Source organism: Amphiura filiformis, chromosome 9 (assembly GCF_039555335.1).
Source record: "Amphiura filiformis chromosome 9, Afil_fr2py, whole genome shotgun sequence".
Classification (NCBI taxonomy): domain Eukaryota; kingdom Metazoa; phylum Echinodermata; class Ophiuroidea; order Amphilepidida; family Amphiuridae; genus Amphiura; species Amphiura filiformis.
Genome location: NC_092636.1, coordinates 26563388 through 26585406, shown reverse-complemented (window position 1 = coordinate 26585406; position 22019 = coordinate 26563388). Strand labels below are relative to the sequence as shown.

At 36.4% G+C, this 22019-nt stretch overlaps 1 protein-coding gene across 3 annotated transcripts in view; it reads right to left on the bottom strand.

Annotated features, from left to right (window-relative positions):
- Nucleotides 1-40: 40 nt before the first annotated feature.
- Nucleotides 41-22019, bottom strand: part of LOC140160805 (protein Shroom2-like) — a 42122-nt gene continuing 20143 nt past the window's right edge. For 2 of the 3 annotated variants that reach the window (XR_011860018.1, XR_011860019.1), the window contains 2 exons: nt 9783-10419; nt 8509-8646 (listed from right to left, as the gene is read on the bottom strand). Coding sequence is in view for 1 of the 3 variants with exons in the window: in XM_072184114.1 (XP_072040215.1) it covers nt 4982-5254; nt 6275-6446; nt 7520-7617; nt 8484-8646; nt 9783-9826 (750 nt within the window). In the remaining 2 variants the exon portion in view is untranslated. Of the gene's footprint in view, nt 5255-6274; nt 6447-7519; nt 7618-8483; nt 8647-9782; nt 10420-22019 lie in introns of those variants that run through there. The other variant, XM_072184114.1, reaches the window with a different exon arrangement.

Genomic DNA, 22019 nt, shown 5'->3' with positions numbered 1-22019 from the left:
TCTACTCTTCAAAATAATAACAGGCAAGAAACAAATGCTGTACTTTTCAGGCAAATATTATTACCATAAATTTATTAAAGAAAATATGCAAAGACAAGCCTTCCTGCAAAACAGTACAGAAAACAAACAATAGTATATCACATCTACAGAGAAGTCCAGTACCATAAAGATTTGCCTAATGGCGCATATGGGCTCCCTTGACATAAATGGAATATTCCAGGCACAAACTAAAAGTGCTCTTCAGTAGAAATCCTAGCAGCAAATTAGGGCAGTAAGGCATGTACCCTTAATTCTTGTTGGGCTTGTCAGAGAAGGGAGCTCTCTATTTGTACATGATATTTACGCTAAAGCAAGGGAGCCCGTGCATGTCAATAGCATTGGGCGAATCTCTACAGTACATAGATATATATATATATGGTATTAGAACATAAAAAGAGCTGTGTCATAACAAAATGATGCAAACAATGTGCATGTTGGACTTTCTTTTTTTTTATCCCACCCTCCCCACCCATCCACAGAGGACAACAACAGCAAGTAACTAATACAGGATCTCAAATATTTGACTGCTTAGTGCCAGAAGTGGGTAAGTATTATAGCTGCCATGTGTAGATCAGTACAATATACTGTGTGTAAATTGCCAAATGTTCACAGGGCAGCTATTGCACTTACCCACTTCTGGCACTGAGCAGTCAAATTGTGATCCCTGTTTCATTTTGTGGAAAAACACAATATTTACCTGAATATTGATCTGACCACTTATTTGCATCATAATCAACAGTTTTCAATAAATTAATATAATTTATTTTAATATTTCAACAATACATAATGGTGTTTTTATTTTATTTTACAATTTAATAACTTACTCTCATCTTAGTAGCCACTACTGTGTAATGACGAGTACTCCAACCACAATGCATTACATTGGTATCAGATTTCGCACTGTTAACATTTCCTTCGCTTGGAGTGCATAAATGCGACAACAGAAAAATTACACTCTTTCCTTGATCTGTGCTGATGGCACAAGTCTATGGTGGCCATCTTGGATGTTGTTGTTAGGCAGGAAAAACCTCCTCTGTGTCATTGGCCCCTGAACATGTTTAAATCAAAACCGCTTATGTAACCTGTAAGCAGTTTTGTTTTAAACACGTTCAGGGGCCAAAAGCACTAGGAGGTTTTTCCTGCCCAATGACGATGTGTGAGTGAGGGAAACATAGTTGCTACATAGTTACCTCCCCGCTCATCCAAGATGGCTGCCCATTTCATGGCGGCCATTTTGGATGTGCGAGGTAGGGAATATTACCATTTATGGGTTGTGCTCAGGAAGTGTCAAGAAGCAACATGGCATTTATGGATGTTATGGATGTGGCGTGCAGAGTGGTTGCAGTCATGCACTGTATCAACAGGTACTACTTTCTGTGCACAACAACTACTTTGTACTCCACAATGTAAACTAAACCTCTTTAATAAACAAGCTAGTGGTGTGGGTATTTCATCTTGGTCAGTTAGGACAATAATTTAGGTGTCTAAATATACTTAACAGAATTAGACATGTTTAGCAAACTGTCGCCACATAATATGCACAGTAGTGACCACATTTATGTACGCCATATATAGAGACTAAATGTGCACGTGCACCACATCAGCACTGATCATAGTACGACAAAACATTAAATTGTGTGCACTGATTTACACATAGACCTTTTGGGCAAATCAAGATATGGGCCAAGTTGTCCACAGTTGGACATGAATGGGTCACCGTGTTACAATGCATTTTTCATGGGTCAGTTTTACTATACATAACTGTAACTATGCAAGCAGTGGAATACTTGGTTTGTAAATAAATACAGCTTTCCATGAATACTATACTGATGAGGCACTTTTGTCATTATCACGATGTGTACACCTTTACATCAACAGGGGTATAGTAAAACATCACTGAACTGATGGATAATTTGAATACCAGTTTTATGACTGAATAACACTAAAATAAATATATCAGAAATGCTCATTTTGAACCGAGTTCTTGGTTTAGGACAAATTTATTGAATGTATATTTAGTGGCAGTTTGAATACCAGTTCATGACTGAATATCACTTAAAATAAATGTAAGAAATGCTTGTTTCGTACCAAGTTCAGGTGGTATGGTATAAAGTTATTGCATTTTAATTTGTGGGGAGTTTGAATGACAGATTATATGTGATGCGATCAAGCCAAATCAGTCGAACTCGGAAATATTGATTTTGAGATATAGCCAATTAAATGGAAAATTTCCTTTTGTTTCCTATTGTTTTGGAAACTCTTTAATTGCTTATATCTTTGGGATTGGTTGTTCAATTTTATTGGGTTTTCTGCAAAAACCAGCTTTGTTAATGCTTTTTCCTAACCTATAAGCAACTGAAAATTTATTATTGCCGAGTTCCGACTGATTTTGCTTGATCGCATCACATATAACTGAATACCACATAAAATACCGTAAATTCTTGCTTTGAATGAAATGAATTGGAGGCACAGAGTTACTTCTTAAAAAATAAATATCCGAAAATTCTTGTTATGTACCTATGTTCTGGAGTATAAAGTTGCTGGATTTTTAATTTCTATTAACAGTTTGAATACCAATATATGAATTGAATACCACTTTAATAAATACCAGAAATGCTTGTTTTGAACAATTTGAATTGGAGGCACAGAGTGACTTCTTAAAAAATAAAGGCAACATTTAAATTCTATCTGTACATGTGTGTCACCTCCTGATCCATAGTTGGTCACTTCAGGCCTAACAAAAAGTACTTTTCTTTCAAACTTGTTATTAACCCCCTGGGAACTGCCTGCCGATTGGCCAAAAAGAAGTTTACATTATCAATTGGACCAATCAGCAACATTGTTAGAATAATTTCATCACACAAAAAAATTGGGGTGAATTATTTACAAACCTCCATTCTGATTGGTGATCAAAGTGAAGATATCATGTAATTGACCAATCAGAGGCAATGTTAGATCGGCAGGTAGTGCTCAGGGGGTTAATGCAATATATACGGAACCAAACATCTGTACAAGTTTTGATTATCATTACATATTTTCATCACAATTCTCTGCATTACAATACATTATCAATAACAAAAAAAACACAATATTGATTAATGATCAATAATTGATATAATATATAATAGAAAGACCATACGTCATGTTTCATAATTATTTCTACAATTAATATAATTACACATGTATGTAAGTAAGTAAGGCAACAGTGGACTCACTTCAGCATACAGATAATAGGCACCACACTTTATATATAAACTTAATATAACAAATTATACAAATTGAGTTCTGGTTCATCAAGTAAACTGTCAAATAAAAACGGGCTTCATCAAGTAAACTGTCAAATCAAATCTTGTAATTTACTTTGAATTCAAAAGAGATGGACATTTGGAGAATTTAATCCATGCCCCCCTCCCCCAACTTATTAAAGCCATAATATGAGATTTGCTCCACAGCGACACCCTCAATTTTTCTTGAATTTCTACTTTTTGCATGATTGAATGCCCAATGGTGTACTAAAATACCATCTGAAAAACTAAACCTGAAGTGCTTTAATTACAGGAAAATTTTAGTTTTTATAGTGTACCCGGCCGGATTTAGACAGAGTTCACCGATCAAGTGATGGCTGACACATCTCACATTGAATCAGTGACATATAAACTCTGCATATTTGTGTTATGTCTTATTTATACGTCCCATCTGCGTGAAGCTCAATAACGATCAGTGAGCTAATACACATATTACAGGTGCTGGGAGTATGACATGCCAACCTCTATATCTTGAACAGCTGATTATTCAAGACCCATCTTTCTCCTGATTTAAACAGTTTACTCTATGAATCCTGTACAAATTACATCATCCATTGATCTTAAAAATTACAATTACTGAATAAAAAACATTTTTTATCAATGCTTGTTCTTACTGCTCAATACCATAGTTATAATCAAGTATCTCTATCAAACCATGCATTTTTGCATTGTTTTTTAAACAACTCACTTTGTGTCCCGACCGCCACACCCGCACAGTGAGATGCTTGTCATGTTTTTATGCTCGGTGAGCGAAAAAGAAAAACGAAGAAGAAAAAAAACATGCCTTTTTAACAAAGTGGAAAAAAAATATTACACAATTTTAAACACTGCGTTCAACAGTGTGCTTGGCACTACATTTAGTTTAAACAAATAACACACACACAGGTATTAAGACACATACATAATGCTCTTGGAGCCAGGTTTAAGGTTGTTCCAGCCTTTGTTTTGACATTAACCACCATGCTGTTGGTAAACCAGTATTGTTTTAAGTATTTACTGTCTAAGGCCATTGTTTTTGCATATTCAACATTGTCGGCACTTGACGAATGTAAAGCAAGGTGACAGTTTAAATTCAATCAATCAATCAATCAATTCACACAAAGATGTTTGACATGTGACCACAGCACCTGTCTGTTCAAAAAAACATGAAATGAAGAAACCAGAAGTGTACACCAATTGCAATTCTTGAATGCAGATGATTGGAATCCATGAGACATCTAGGTTGCCTTGAGGTCAAGCTGAGGTCAAGCTGATGATGACCTGGGGCCCATTTCACTAAACATTTAACCCATTCGTAACTCAAGTAACTATTCGTAAAGTTACGAATACCCAATACTAGACGTAACTTTAAGAAGGGTCCCTGTTACTTACGAAGGGTACCGTTCGTAAGTAAGTTTAGTGAAATGGAACTTACGACTCGTCTTAAGTTACGAACGATTTCGAGACTTACGAAGCTTCGTAAAGTTTAGTGAAATGGACCCCTGGTCAAGCAAGAAGCATGTTTTTACTGAATAAATGCCACTCTTTCCAGGTCTTCCATGTTCTAGTGGGTTGCAATTGATATGGCACAGCAAAGGGAAAATGAACAATACATTGGCATGTTATCAAGTTGATAGCATAAACTGAGGCTCGATGCATCAACTTTGACTCAAGTCCGTTTTTCTCAAACTGTCCGTTAACGCTTGCAGCTGCTCTTCACCTAATTGGATTTTATCGTCCAGTTCTTGGGCCATGATGTGTTGCCGTGGTGATTCACGGATGAAATGACAGAAGTCTTCGTATTCCTCTTCACCGAGGTATTTCTTGAGCATCTTGCTGATAGAATTGTGCCTCATATCTATGCTCTTTTTCAACATCTTAGCATCGTTGTATTTTCTCTCCAGGTTTTGCTTCATTGTTTGAAGATCGGCCTGCACATAAAGAATAAAACAAAGAGATAATGAATATATTTTCTAAATTCTAGTGTAATAACATGAACAATTAGTAATCGTTTGGGATTACTGCATTTTTACCATGTTACAAGAACAATTTGATTTTAAAATGATTTCATCCCTGTCAGTAGAACCCACCAGATCAGTTCTTCTGGGGTGAACCAAACCTGCCTGGTTATCAAATTAATCAGTGACAAGGTTATCTTTGACAAGTGTCGATTGATGTTTTAATGTTATTAAATCAATTAGCACCTGTAAATTCCTTCTAATTAATTTGATAACCAGGCAGGTTTGGTTCACCCCAGAACTACTCTGGCGGGGCTTCCCCTTTAAAAGTACATTATCAAACAACATTTCAACAGTTTTTCCTATCATGAAATTTGGCAAGTGGGCTTGGCTCACAAAAATTCAATTTCCCTCACATGTCAAAATTCATTTTAGTGACATCTATCCTATTTGTGCTCAATCATGTCGCATCTTCTGGATGCATCTTCCATATTTGGGATCATGTCTTCCGTATATATGTTTTGAATAAGGGACCATGTTTACCATATAAGGAATCCTACTTTCCATATAAGGAATCATGTCTACCATATAGACGAATCCAATTTCACGCATTCCTGCACCTCAATAGCAGCCATTAGCTGGGTCCACATCGGCTCTATCTCACCTAAAATGTGAAATGATGCGGCCTTGGAGGGTATTTTAAACTGCATTCTACCACCCGTGTTACATTTAAACAAAAGAATGATGACAGTTTACAACATAAAAGAATCTAACATCGAATTTTAAGCGGGTTTAATCCACCCAATTGGGCACTCACAACACCTGTTTGGTGCATGCGGGACCCAATAATGGCCGACCAAATCCTGACCATGACTTGGCTCGTTGGATTCGTCTATAAGGAATCCTATTTTCCATATAAGGAATCAAGTCTACCATATAAGGAATCATATTTTCCATATAAGGAACCCTGTCTACCATATAAGGAAATCTTACATTTTGTTCTTCGTCATGATTGTCTAGACTGCTCAACACACTGTCCACCTTGGTTAATCTTCTGGATAACGATAGGAGTAGCTTGGAGACTCTATCCACATCTTCCACATACATGGTGTACTTGTTGAACTCGCTAGCCTTGCAAGACTCCTTAGCTTGCTCGCTCACTTGCCTGTCAAATAAAAAACAAAGTTTATTGGAAAAATTAGAAAAATAGCTACTAAAAGTTAATTGAGTTAGCTTGAAATTCCCCTGGACAAGGAACTTACTGCTAATTGTCTCGTTGTAACCCGTACGGGAAACTCGGGGGAGCTGTTCCTGGCTGCGAAATTCAATAGTGCAATGTCACTGTGCTTTTTTTTCAACTTATGTCATTAAAAAATTTGATGAAAATGCAGGTTTTTAAAAGTTGGTTGGTGCAATTACAAGAATATGTATCAAATTTTAATGATAACAAGATTGCAATGCATTAGTAATCTATACAGACGATGCCGGTAATAGCGATCAGCCGGTAATGGCCACCAGCCGGTAATAGTGATCAGCTGAGTTAGCTATTCTATGCTCAGGATGTAGCCCATATTCAACATAGAAAATCAATATAACATCTGTTCATAAGTACTACAAACACTAGGGTCTCAAAAATGCTCATGTCAGGCAATTTTGAAAATGGGGGTTATTATCTTCATCAACATGCACAGTAACCAAATTATTGCTGAAATCCTTACACTTCTAGCATATTTAGCTGCAAAGTTACTGAGCTTTTACAAGGCACACAAGTGCAGATAGGTTCTGTCAAAGCCATAAGTATCATCATTGTTTCTTTCTCCTTATTTGCATATATCTCAATGTCACCATTCCCATTTTTTGAATCATTCAGCGAAATAACATCAAAATATCCTGGCACCAGAAAAGAAATGAATCAGAACCACTGAGCTGCCAGGGAGCTCTAAAATCACAGAAGAGCACTATCGCCAAAAGGTGCAGAGCTCCCAATTCTTTGGTCTATACCATTTTCAATGCTGATGTGGCAGTGATGTCAGTGCATGTTTCAGTGGACACAGCTTCAAATTGCTAAGTGTTCACTCGAAGCGCTGGTGTACACACGCACACGCTTAAATACGCCACATAGATACGGGCTCCAAATAGCTGCCTCATCGTGTTGACGTCACTGCCACATCAGGGTGAAAAATGCTTCAATTGCATCCCACTGTCTAATAATCTAATAATGCAATAAATATGACTTACTTTCCAATGCCTTCAATGGTTGTGATCTCCTCCTGTACTTCTTTGTGCATACTTTTCAATTCCTCTACTTTTCTTGTAATTCTGATCACTAACTCCTCCTGAAAATATTGATAAAAAATTTCAAAACGGTTACATTTTGTACATTTTACCAAGCAGATATTATTTTTTTCATCAAAAATAAACTTCATGATTCCTGTGGTTATCACCAACACATCAATATTGACTATGTTGATCAGTGACAGTGTTCTACTCTAGCAGAGTTATAGCTAGCCCAAGTTGAGACCGGCTAATTTTACTATCCAATTAAAGCGCTGGCTTGGGGCACAATCTTTTTAGCGAAAATGTGGGATGGCGGGAATATCACCCCTAAAATATTTTTGGTTTTTTACTCTTTTTATGATGAAAAAATCATTTAATTTTTTTTTTCAGGGCCGACCTGTGTAGCTATAATCCTGTACTCTAGTTCAGTCAGTGATAATGCTAGTGGGTATTTCATTGGGCAAAGCGTTCATACACAACAACACATGTGGCATAGATGAGGGTGCAAGCAAGCTGCTTCAACATCACTGACTCTACTAGGCTAATAGCACTGTAGTTCTACAGTAAGACCTCATTATAACGAAATCGGATACAAGAAAAATCCTGTTATAAAGAAGTATTTTTCCAGAACCAAGATACCAAATTCTTTTTGTTATTTATTGTTTTTACAACCCTGATATAACGAAATTTGGATATAAAGAACTAATTTCTTTGTCCCTGACAACTTCGTTATAATGAGTTTCCACTGTAATTTCAAACACCTTCATTCCAATCAAAATGGGGTTTTTGATACAATCACAAACAATCTAAACTGATCCCTGCAAAACTAACTATAGCTTAACTGATATCATGCATACTTCTGGAAAAATAACATTTCTCTTGATGTAGATAATTCCTAATTCTTCACTTCATTTGTAAAAATTACCTTTGTTTTCCTCAATTCAGCATTGTCTTCTCCAATCTCATTCTTATCGGTTCCCTGCATTCCTTTGGCTCTTGTGAGAAGCAATGCTTTGCCTGGTGAGAGTTGAAGATACAAGGAGCTGGGGATCACCGTCTGTATTGGTGGACCATCCACATGATCAGGCCTGTGTAAAGAATGAATATGCAATGATGAAAATAAATCTGCCATTTTGTTATGGTATTAATAGAAAATATTTATAGCAAAATCATAATGAGCTAATCAAGTCATGGTGCTAAGCTTTATCCATATGATTCTACATGTTCAAAGCTAGTAACAAGCTAAGCTTTTAACAAGCTAATTGCTTTTCCAGGTATAAAACAGAAGCACGGCTTTCAGTTAATTTGTGTCCCCGGTATGCTTTTAACTAAACCCAAATTACACTCAACCCCACACCCAAAGTTCACCAGTCTGTGCAATAGTGTGCATGCTTCGATTCCACCTCTGGTATAAGGGGTATGATGTTTAATACCCAAATACATCATGCTGATTGCTACGTCCCAGGTACTAACCCAGGTACTCAAAGAGCACTAAACTATGCCATATGGTATTGTGATGTGGTAGCACTCTGTGCAGCCGCTTTGGGTAAACGACTTAAAATCTTTGGTTTCCGGCTTTTTCTGACAGTCCACTCCCTTGCCATAATTGGAGTGTCATCATATTTAATTGTATCTGTTACAATATCACTTATCCATAGAGGTAATGATAAATATCCTACAATTTTGAAAGTTTGCAACATATGACCATGACTGCTGTATGACTTGCTATTGATTATAAAATGATTAAACATATCATCCAGGATTTAAGGCTCAAGTTATTATGGTAATTTGATAATGCTACTGTCCATGACAAGCACAACTTCCCATCGTTTTAACATCAATGCTCTGAGTGCTAGCCGTAAAAAGTCCAAAGTTTAAGATATTTTCCCAATATCAAGAGCTATCTCAAGAACCACTGAACCAATACTGGGCTTGTTTATACTCATTTTAATGCATTTTTCATGCTGATTCCAAATATGGTCATAAAAATGTACAATTCTGATATTTTTGATTTAAAAAACAAAATTGAAACTTGTCATCTGCAGTCGACACCTGCGTGGAGGAGTTAACCATGGTTCAGAATGGTTTTTATATTGGAATACAGTAACCATACTTGTTTTCATCATTACAGAACATCATATTAAAGTTTTAGAGGTCTGAAGCATATGGGTAACATGTTATAGAATAGCCTAGGGTAGACCGGAAGAATGAAAGGTCAACTTACTTTTTTGGTGTCTTCGAAATTGATTTCTCTCCTGCATTAGGCATCTTGTTCTTCTTTTCTGACTTTCTATCGCTCTCTGGAAACAAGTCTATTAAATCCCGAACATTCACAGGGTGTCAGTGATTTGATCACAAAGTCTACAATCCCTATACCACTATCACTGCTTGGCAAAGTGTCTCTTGGACTTCCCAATGAAGGTGATCTTTGTCTTGAATCATCTGGACTGTGCTCATTAGACAACTCCAAAGGTTCTGATGGCCTTCTGGGTGATGGCGTCAGAAGTGGTAGTTCTGTTGGTCTTTCAATGACCTGGACTTCATGTTTTGTTTCTGATACATCATCAGGGATAAAAATGGGACTAGCCGGTGACTCAGTTCTCTTAGGGGACGCTGTCCTCTCACCATCGACACCATTAACTAAGTCCACTGATTTTGATGCACTTTCCACAGTATCAGAGTCAATATCACTGTCCTCTTGTAAAGCATGGGGTGCATAGAACTCAGGCTTGTCTTCCTCCTTGGGTAACGCTGGTTCCCTGGACACTGATGAAATCACACTAGATTGCGGTGATGACGATGGCGTCAAATCTACCGATCTGGTGAGATGGCTGTTTGGCGTGCTCTCAAGTTTATCCGCTCTGAAACGACAAAAAAAGTTACGAAGTTCCGATTAGGCCAAGGTATTGATAATGAAGCACATACACTACAAATGATTCTCTTTTAACTGCATCCCTGCATCAATGTCTCCACTGATCGGATATAACCCGATCTGTAACCCTAATAAATACCTACCTATTAACAGGGACATCATCTATTATTTTAACCCGAGTCTTACACCCGCTTTCTAAATCACAGATACTGGTAGTCATTACCACAGTAGCTTGAACCCTTCTAAGTGCATGCAAACAATATGCTAGTGTGATATAACTCCCTCCATTTGTTGTTTTAGGTCATGGTGGAATTCCAAAATAAAACATGGCCTATTTTTGTACAAGGCAGTGCATGACCCATCTGTGATTTGCACAACCCATTACATTGTGTGATGCAAAGGTTACAATGAGCCCTGATCTTACAATGCTGTGAAACATACACATTTTGTCAGGAATGCAAAATATTATTAGAAAACATTTTGACAACATGTTGAAATATGATGCGCAGAAAATGGGTGGTCCATGTGAACTTGAATAGTGCAAATACCACTAGATTATGATTATTATGAAATATTATTTACACATGGAAACCTATTTTTATACAACGGTAGCATGCATTCATCATGTTATTAACCATAAATCACCATGAATGGTAGTATATGAGTTTACCAACCCACAATGGGTTTTGTTCTCAAATCAAACAATATTTTGCTACAACAAATGATTGATTGTTTAAACCAGACATCTATATTTACTCTACATATATCACATTGTTTTGAACTCTTCTAAATAGTTTTGATTGAAATTATGCAAAAAGAGATATTTATAAACTGTGCCGAGGCTGCAAAGTGCGCTGAGGCTTGTGGATAAACGTCTAGGCGTTGTTAGCGAAGTTGTTGCTAAATTTTAATCTTTCCCCAGTAGCCAGTGTACATAAACGTTGAAAAAAAACCACACCAAATAAACCAGTACATCTGGCTGGATTTGAACCGGTGACCTTCGTAATACTAGCACAACGCTTTAACCAACTGAGCTAAAGAGGCACGCTGGAGAAGAGCGGAAGATATAAATCTATAGGTATTTAGGTTCAAATGATGTTTGTCGCATTCCTAGCGTAAGGCATCAGAACTGCATTTTAAAATAAATACACAAAGTCACATAAGTATGAAAATTATTGTAAGTTAATTTGGTTCTCTTATTAACCCAGAGAACTAAGTATAATAATTTTCTACATCCAAAGGCTACACATTTCAAGAAAATCCTTGTTTTGACATAATATTTCGATCAAACCAGAGCGTTAATCCCATTACTTCCCGAGTCATCTACAATCAAAATATTTCTTGGTATCAGATTAACAGCTCATTATTTATGCTAGACATGATAGGCAACATATTATAGCACAGATTTCCTTCATAATCCAAATCAGTCCTATTTGTTGATTTTGGATTAAAATCATATTATTGTGATAGTTCTCTATTATATTCATTATTTTTGCATGGAGAGTTGTTAAACCATTTTGAACAAACCAACTTGCTTTGAATCTTTTTATAGAGCTGTTATGTCTTGATAATATTGTTCAATTAAAGAGTTGGTTATTTCCATCTCCAGATTCAATGGGGCAATTCCATTTAAAATCCACACTCCCCCTGTGGAATATTTTGGAATTTATATCTTCTGCAGGTGGAGTATGAATTTCAAATGGAATGAACACATTAGGCAACTCCATTTGAATTTCATCCACCCTCTGAGGGAGGATGAGTTTCAAATAGAGTTGGTAAAATGTGCTTATTCCATTTGAAATTCATACTCATTCTGTGGAAGATATTTCCACAATCTTCCACAGGAGGAGTGTAAACTGTAAGTGGATTCGCCAAATATAGTGCCTAAACAGGTAATCTGGTGTCTGATTTGATGATTTTATGTTTGATAGACAAGAGCACCCTTTTCACTTGAAAGAGGGGTCAGTGCTGAATACCAATTTGGTTATTTGCTAAGCAACATCATAATGATACCTTTTTGTCATATATTTTACTTACTCCTCCTCCTACAATCAAGACACTGAAAGTTATAGTGTCTATGTCTTGATTCAAGAGTCTCTACCTAAAGACTCATTTGGCTACCATCATTTAGTTTTAAAATTACATGTACATACCAGTAATACAATGTATGTAAGCCTACAGCATGGCCTACAGGATACTGCAATTAACTGCATCCCAAGTTTGAAGTATTCAATGAAGATATGAAGAACTATTAAATATCCATCAGACCGAAAGTCTTTTTCATTTCATTAGCACATAAATAACCAGGATATGATATACACAAGTCAAATGACACACTGAATCATTCTAGCATTTGATGCATATTTTCAATACAATTGCTCCTGATTTTTGTGCAGCTTTCACAATAGTATGCACCCATCCAAATCCTACTACATAACTTCAGAGTTGCCAGTGCTCCCAAAAAGTTAAAGCACTCATTTCCACATTCCACTTTCTAACAAGAAATGTTTGATTATATGTGTTCAGCAGAGTTAATACCATAGAGCAGACCTCTAAACTCTTCACAAAGTTTACATTACCAAAGCAAGTCTATTAAGTGGCTCAAATATGTCGAGGAGGCTCCTTCGGCTCCGATTTGCATTCTTGAAATCAACGATTAGGACTATATTTTTCTTGATGCTAGGCAATCCGGTTTTGATATCCAACATTTTTGCACAGAAATAAACACATCATATTTGTGCAAAGTGGAGTCACACAAACACTAGTCTTCATGAACTGTTCACTACGTTTTGCAAATCAAAGAAATTTCATTGTTCAACACCAGTTTGTATGTTACTAGCGACCATTTACGATTTCAAAACCTTCAGCAACCTCTACCCTGTAGCAGCCATATTGGTGAAATTAACATGATTTCAAAATCTAGCAATTTTCCAGTAATATAAGCACACCCACACACACAGCATCTAAAATCAACCCCATACCAGTGAATTTTACCCAATTCCAGGTACTATCGCAAAAGGGCAATATCAGTTGAGCAATGACAGTAAAGTGAATCCAATGCCCCATATCAAGATGATAATTTTATGTACTATCTTCTCCATGCTTTGCCAAAAATACTTGAAATAGTACTGCCCAAACTTTGAACTTCACCTAAATAAAAATCCTTCCAAGATTCCATCCAACCAGGTACCATAACCAGTGAGCTGTTCCAATTAAAATCCCTACACCTCCCTAATCTTCCACACAGTGTGAATTTCAAATGGGGTTACCTAGATGGGTGACTCCATTTTAAAGTCTAAACCCTCTGCATGGGAGATTACGGTTGTGTCTTCCATAGGGGGTGTACGGCTTTCAACTGGAATAGCACTTTGTTCTGTATAAGTGGTAATAGGTTCTATTTTCGCGAATTTCACGATTAGAGCTCCAACCGGGAAAATAACACCTCGCGAATATATGCAATAATGTATTACAAGTATAGGGGAGGACTGCAGGTAATCACGAAAATAACATTTGCGAAAATATGTCTCTCACTACAAATCGCGAAAATAACTGTACGCGAAAATTGCCACTTATACAGTACCCTCTGGCCTGTGAGCTGTACCATAATCAGGGTAATGAAACAAATTCATCTTGTCCTAAAGTTGTAATGAGGTCATATTGGACTTATTTGAGCAAAAAAACTAATCAAGAATCTAACAATTAACACTATTATTCTACTAAATTACCTGTATGTGACCATAAGAATTCCAATGTTTGCTAATTATGGAAATATACATGTATTCCTAAGGAGGGGCCAAGTGAAATTGTTTTCTTTTAAGCACAGGGTGGACCAACAACAAAGAAAAGTGCCAAATAAAACAAAACAAAAGCAGGTATGGTCAAACTTTAATACAGTCTATACACCAATCCGACTAGGCCATTCCTGCGGTGTCCCCGACGTAAAACTGCGGTGTCCCAAGGTCGGGGGTTCCATCAATTACTTGTTAGTGTGCTATACAGAATTGTACACAACAGTAATTTTCAATACACGACCATGAATTGATTGAACAAATTAAATCTCCCGCACTGGTACAATTGTGGTTCCGTCAATAGAGGGCCAAATACAGTAAACGCTTCTCGGATTGGTGTATACAAAGATGTATGTATGTGCATTCCTGAATAATATTGGTGTAATACCAGTAAGGGGTTGAATATCATGGTCAATTGTAACCACTTAGTCAAGGGCGAAAAGCTTGTCCAGTAACACAGTGGGCATAAATTACATTTATGCAATGCAAGGTGAAGAAAACATGGTATTTATTATTCCATCAGCTTGTGAAATGCAAAAACAAATTTGATGCATCCATCAAAACAATTGCAAACACTCTGTTTTGCTTGTCATGGGTGTTGTCTGGCTTTGAATTCTGAAGACAAAAATGTGAGTGTGCACTTTATGGAAGGTTGAAATACAAAAAGTGCAAAGCAAACTTTTATATGGGTCTCTCCAATGCTAAGACCCAATTGTATTAATTTATTCTATGCATATAGGGAGAGTTAATACACTAATATTACTAATATTAAGCCTATGATACTATTAGACAGGGTTTTCTGTCTGATATTAAGTCTGTTTTGAATATCACAAACTTAAATGACTATGATATTTTTATTGCTATTATGGGTGCTAAAGATAATGATATTTTACAAATTGTGTGTGCTTATATCAATGCAGCTTTTACTGTTCGTTCAGGTATTACATGTTAATGTTTATACATATATAGTAGTGTTTCTAGTTTTCATACTGTTCTTTGTATTTGTTTTCTGACTATACCTAGTTGTGTGGTAATTGTCAATAAAGACCGCATAGGTCATTGAATCTGAATATTATGTATCTTGGGATTGAAGCGGAGACAATTGCAGACTATACAGCAAAGGTCTAAATTGTCACGAAAATAAATTTGGCCCATCATGTCTGATTGGTACCAATATTGTACATATCGTAATATAGATCTGACAACTGTATGAACTACAGACATCCCAGTTAACACTAACACTCCCCACATACACACCCCACCCTCTATGCATACACATCAAACACACAAACACCCATGCCCCACCCTACCACCGCACACACATGCCTATGAAAGTGTGCCAGACAGATAAGCCTCTTGTTAGACCGTTGACAATAATTTACTTCAAATTACAAATTCACAACTGAATCAATGGTTAAAACTCACCTAGATCAAAAAGATAACATGTCCACAGACAGGTCGGCGTTATAATACAATGTTATTTTGTGCTAGCTGATGAATAAACTATGTGTCATCCATGTATCATCCTTTCACTACCAATCAATGTTGGAAAATGATCAGACAGATGGTACCATGATGACATACAATAACATCACAATACATCAGGTCATCATTTGGAATAATTAAAAGTCACCAGATACCAACCAACAGCATGCCATCACTAATTAACAAACATGCTAATTAAGCTGCCACACTTCCAATTGGAAGTCCGATCCGGTATTGATTTAGAAAAGACAATAGGACTGTATGGAAACCTTGTGTGTTTGGTCCATATGCCATGGTCAAGAACAAAGCTCAAAGGAGCATGGTGGTCTGTTAGAACATAATGGACAATGGTCATAATGAGGAGAGACAGGTGGGACAATAGTAGAACAAAGACATTGTTGCATTGACCTCATCAAAATGAACATAATCTACTAAAACTCTATCCAATTACCAAACAAAATTATTCATTTATTCCAGTTCCTACTTCCTTACACAATAAACTTTTCAAAATCATTTTCGTTTTTAACAATTATCTTTTTCCTGTCCTGCTTGGTTCGACTTCTAATGGAGCAGGCAAAAATTAAGAAAAAAGTTGAAATATTTTGCTTTTGCAGTGCATGTGAGATTGAAAAACGTGCATTACGAGAATTACAAAGAAATCTAATACTTTACTTGTAAACACCCACACAGCCCAGCTGAAATACACAATATATAAGTTGCACACTACAAATTACAAACGTCAAAAAATCAGAGTAAGTTTCTTTATAGTCCAACCTCTCTCTCCTTCGTCGTCTATAAGCGTGAGCACATTCCGCCAGGTTTGACTCCTTTGATCTCCTCCCTACCTTTGTGTCGGACAAATCTTTTGAAGAACCCTCAGGCATGTCAAGATATTAAAAACCCCAAATCCACCCAGCTCTAAGTTGAATTAAGTTCCTTATTTCACTAGCTCAGACAAAGAGTCTAACCCACGTTTATTGTGTCCAATAAAATTCTACATGCATGTAAATGGAAGACAAATGATAAAGAAATTCTACAGGTTTTAATAAAATCAATGTTATACTGTGAGAAATTTTGTTCTTGCAACAAGCATGCCTTGTTTGACTCTAGACCGGTTGGCTACTGCTTTTACAGTTAACTATTGGTATAACTAATACTATTTGATGTTATAGGCGACAAAAAAAACACCCTGTTCTACAGGCCCATCCGACCCAAAATTTATAGGTTATTGCTGAAATCGTGTAAAATCAGCCCTTTTGGGGCCAAAATTTATTAATTTGGGCTGAACATTAAGAAAATATGTTTGTAAAAAATCTTTTTTTTTTCAGCTTTTGGTAAAATTTTGGGCAATTTTAGCCTCCAGAAAAAGAAAGAAAAAAACCACCAAACCGACCGACCCTACTTGACAGGTCCGACCACCCGTAGAACAGGGTTATTTCCATCGCATGACACCATTTATTGATTGTGCAAGGATGTTTACGCCATGTTACTAACAAAAAAGCCGATTTCAATTGTAAAGTGATGATACCCTTTTAGGTACCCACCTTAATTTGTTAACTTTAACAAAGATTGTGACATACATGTACCACTTGAAACAATATCATTTTAACTTCTGATTTCTAGAAAAGGAAAGCAACAAGATACCTGGGCTGGCATCCTTTGTTCAATTTCTTGCTAAACAACATAGCCAACCGAGTCCCCATAACCTCAAAAAACATATCTACAATTCAAAAAATTTCTAAACCCACAAATTTCCATACCATAAGCCTCAAAATCCAAAATTATCCTCAGTCCTTCCTAACAATATAATATTGCAAAACACAATTAATATAATACCTGCAAAGTATTCAAAGAAAGTTTAAGGTGACCGGAAGGAATCATAATGGGGGAGTTTATAGTTCTGTGGCATTGTAGAAATCTAATTATGGTAACTTTAAGAGTGTGTTTGCCTCTGAGGCTACCTAGCTCTGCATTGTTAGGGATGTTACTGTGAAAAAACTCCAGGTATTTTTCCCTCCTAGTCAGATTTGTCACAAACATGCACATCTCGGCCTGTCACATGCTTCCCTTCTGTAATATAAATATAGGCAAATTTATTCTGTAAAATTTGGTGTTAATTCAAAATATTTGACGCAAAACAAGATGTAGGCTTTGTATAGCTACTAATTCATGCATTCACTTGTTAATGATTGATTGAATTTCTTTCTTGACCCAAATGAAGCTTATCTAATTAAACGCTTCCATTAATTAGTGCAATTAGTCATAGCTATATCATTATTACAGGTGCTTCATTCACTTTCTTATTCACTTCTGCATGATGTAACATAAGTCCAGTGTTTTACCAGTAACTTATGACCCCAATTAATTACAAGTTCACAAAGCTGCCAAAATTTCTAGGTCGATCCTAGAAGTTGTTATGTAACAGTCAGCTAAATGCCAAGACCTGGTGTATCAGAGCATAGATCATTGAGATCTGTGATCAGAGACTTGCATGTAATTGGTGCATAGATATATTCAAAAAAAATACGCTCAGCGTTCACTTTGGTATGAATCCAAACTTTATCAAGAGAACATTTTTGCTTAAAAAGTATGTAAATTACAGGCTTGTAATTGTTTGTGCTTTGCCAATTTGGAAGTTACAACTTTGCTTGTTTCGAAATTCACAATTTTGAGTTTTTGTACATGTATATTATAACCTAGAGATAAAATAGCATACTTGCACATTTATATTTTTACGGTGCCCAAAATAAACAGCATTCAGCACAAATTTCCACCTTTACAGTCTTACAGTCTAACCCATCACCACAATAATATCATCCTTATTGCTTTCATAGGGTGGTTTACCAAAACAATTTGCACCATTCAACCTAAACTTCCTACATACTGACACCATTCCACATCATGTATCACTTTTCCAAATTTCTTGTCTAAAAATTTGCCCAACAAATGTCACCAGAAAACTTCCAGTCTGTCAACTTCAAACCACAACATTCAACTGTGGTTTACCAAAACAATTTGCACCATCAACAAACTATGACACAATAAGTTTCATTCAGATTTCAAAATACTGGCATGCCCCTTTATATAGCACATGTGTTACCCATCTTGACCTGATGGGGACAGGACATGCCAAGTATAAAGGCCAGGGGCATGAGGGAGGAAACTCTATAAATATCTGTATCCCCTCAAGAACTGAGGTGGTGTCATATAGCAGAGGCTAGCTAGGTGTGGGGTGATGTTGAACACTAGTGTCCTCATCATGTCAAGGCTAACCACTAAAAGCCTAATTTATAGAATAATATTGGGATAATAGCTGTCAAATTTGTGCTTGCCTGGTCAGAGAGGGGAAACAGATCATGTGAAAGCAAAGCCTGGTTGACATGCAGAAAGCATTTGATCCCATTGATCACTCCCTGATCACACACTGTACACCAGGACAGGGGGCACAGGTACATTTTATACTTTTCTAGTGTACTATATGATATAACAGGATGATGTGAAAAGAGTGATGGGTAGGACCTGCATCTGTCAAAGTATAGGCCTACACGTTTCTATTTAAGAAAGACCTAAGCATCTGTCTTAGGGTCAAAGGGCAAAATTCAAAATATTATGATGTCATAAGAAAATGAGGTAAAATTGGCAATAGTTACAATTTCTCTTCGTTTTTGGGTAAAATCAATGGTCTTATACTGTATAGGGCTACATCAGTACATGAAAGAGCTTTTCTGTGTGATGCTGTGTTGGGGTACATATAAGAATAGCAATGCTGACCTGACATGAGTAGGCAATAGCAGATCCCAACATATCAGACACTTTACAGACAAGCATGTGGCAACCAATTCAAACAGGTCTCCAAAACCACAAAACCAAGGAAACTATTTTGGTTCTTGATGGTTTTCTAATCTACACCTTGCAGATTTTTTTGCACAAGAAAAAAAATACACCACACTAAATCTGGCAAATTAGTTGATATTAAGATGCAATCTTTCTTGCCAAAAATACTTTGCTATATAAAATTATACAGGAAGAAAATACATAACAAGGCATAATAAGGAAGTAAAATGACCTGCATATTAGAGCCTCATTATTGGCCAAGCTTAGTTGTAATGCAAGAAGTAAATGTTAGTTCAGCTTAAATCTATTATAAATTTGCACAAAAAAAAATACTATTTGACTTTTAAGTAACATTGGAGCCAGCTTGGCATGGATGCTTGTTTCCAAAATACAACTCAATTATGAACGCAATACCTTGATTTAATAGATATATATATACAAGCACCAACCTGTCATATCTGATTGACTACAACCTGCTTCCATAATTACACGCCAACAAAACCCGACTTCTTCCTCCTCTCAAAAGTGAACCAAAATCAATGTTTTATCCATTCAGTCAATCTAAATCCACAACAAAGTCAACTCAGTTTGAAGTAGCACGGACTTGAATTGTTTGCAAAAAAACAAGTTAGCTTTTCAGGTTCCCAAACACACTATGACAACTGGTGGATGTTTGCTAACTTTCTACTGGAGACAACACACTGGTTGCTGAATTGTGCTGAAGTACTGTCAGACACGGCGGTGGGAAATACCTTGCAACGGTGAATCAATTTGACTTGACTATTCTCTCCACATGTATACAAAAGTGCTTGCCTAGCCACTGCACAAAATGCATGACCTCTTACTGATTAGGGGCATGGCTTTGCATGGAAGATCGCATTGACTGGTATTTTTGCTGTGAGCAGTTTTGCCAGAAAGTCAGCACTCTGTGTTTTGATGTATACCAGCCCAAAGTGATCATGACAACTGTCTCTGAAGTTTTTCTTGTCCTTGCATGTGAAGTGTGCCAAGGTGTAACAAGTGTGTCTGTAAACATGGTAAAGTGTCTGACATCATCATGGTTATGATAAAAAGTCATTGTACTCATATAAAATCCTGCTGATGTGCCTTAGACGACCCCCCCCCCCCCACCCACGTCCTACGGGCCTGGCCAACCCAGAATTTGAGTTTTGGAGAATTTTTTTAAAAAATAAATTTGGCTGAAAATGTTTGCAAAGATTTTTTTCAGATTTGTCAGATTTTGGTGAAATTATAGGATAATTTTAGCCTCCAGAAAAAAACCCAGCCTAACCGACCAACCTAGGTCTGTCCACCCGCAAAACAGAGGGGTTTTTTGTCGCCTTATGGTTATATCTATATTCTGTGCAAATATGGTGAATTTAATAATTAACTGAATAACTAAAAGAGAAAAAAAATCAAAAACTATTTCCTATTTTCAATCATTCCCATAAAAGCAGAAAGCAAACAACACAATCAAAACAAATTTTCTGGAATGTACAGAATAGAAAGAAGATTATGTTTCCCATATCAGAGACCATGATCCGGATTAACTGGGTCAGAAATTAACTTCACATTATGTTTTTCACAACAGAAGAGACACTAATCTGGATTAAGGATGTTAGAAAGTAAATCACAACAGTAATAACAATACATTATGTTTATGATGAGCCTACGTCATTTCATTTATAATTATCTGAGAGAAAGTAATTTTTCAAAACATCCCTGATTCATGTGACTGTGTAAGTCTGTACAGCACAAAACTGGGTTAATTGGTTACAAACCAAAGCGTCAAATTATATACATTTTGTTACAAAATGTTCACAGGGAAGCTATTGCACTAGCTTGCACTTACCCACTTCTGGCACTGAGCTGTGGATAAGACACACTTAACCCACTTACAAATGACACAATTCAATTAAATGTTGAAGGTGAACATATAGGCTAATCACTTTCTTAGTTAATTGAGAAATATGTTTCAAGGAGAAAATGAAGTCATCTTCACACCTGTCAAGACAGTTGACGTCTTCTTATTTGTCAATAACTTTTTCTGTTTCCATTTCAAACCAAACTGTAATTTCTCTCACCATACATTTAGGGCTCAGTGCAACAAAGCCTCATCTCCATAGCTGCATTGGGTAACATTTATAAATGCAATTGTGCTTATGAAATAATACCCAGGGCAGCTAATGTTTGCTGCACTGAGCCCTCAACACACCTTCACCTTGCATAAAAGGACTTGTCAACATTTCCAAATAATCTTGCAGCCTATATGTCAACATTTCAAAATAATTGACAAGAAAACTTTAAAAAAATTTGACACCTGTCGAACATTGAGAATATTTTTATAATTCATGAATTTTGACATGCCAACATCTAGTAGTTGAACCTTGGACTATTTAATAAGTTTAATTTGTCTTAAATTTGATTCTCTTATTTATTCATTTATTGTTACTATTATTAAATTAATATTTTTATCACCATC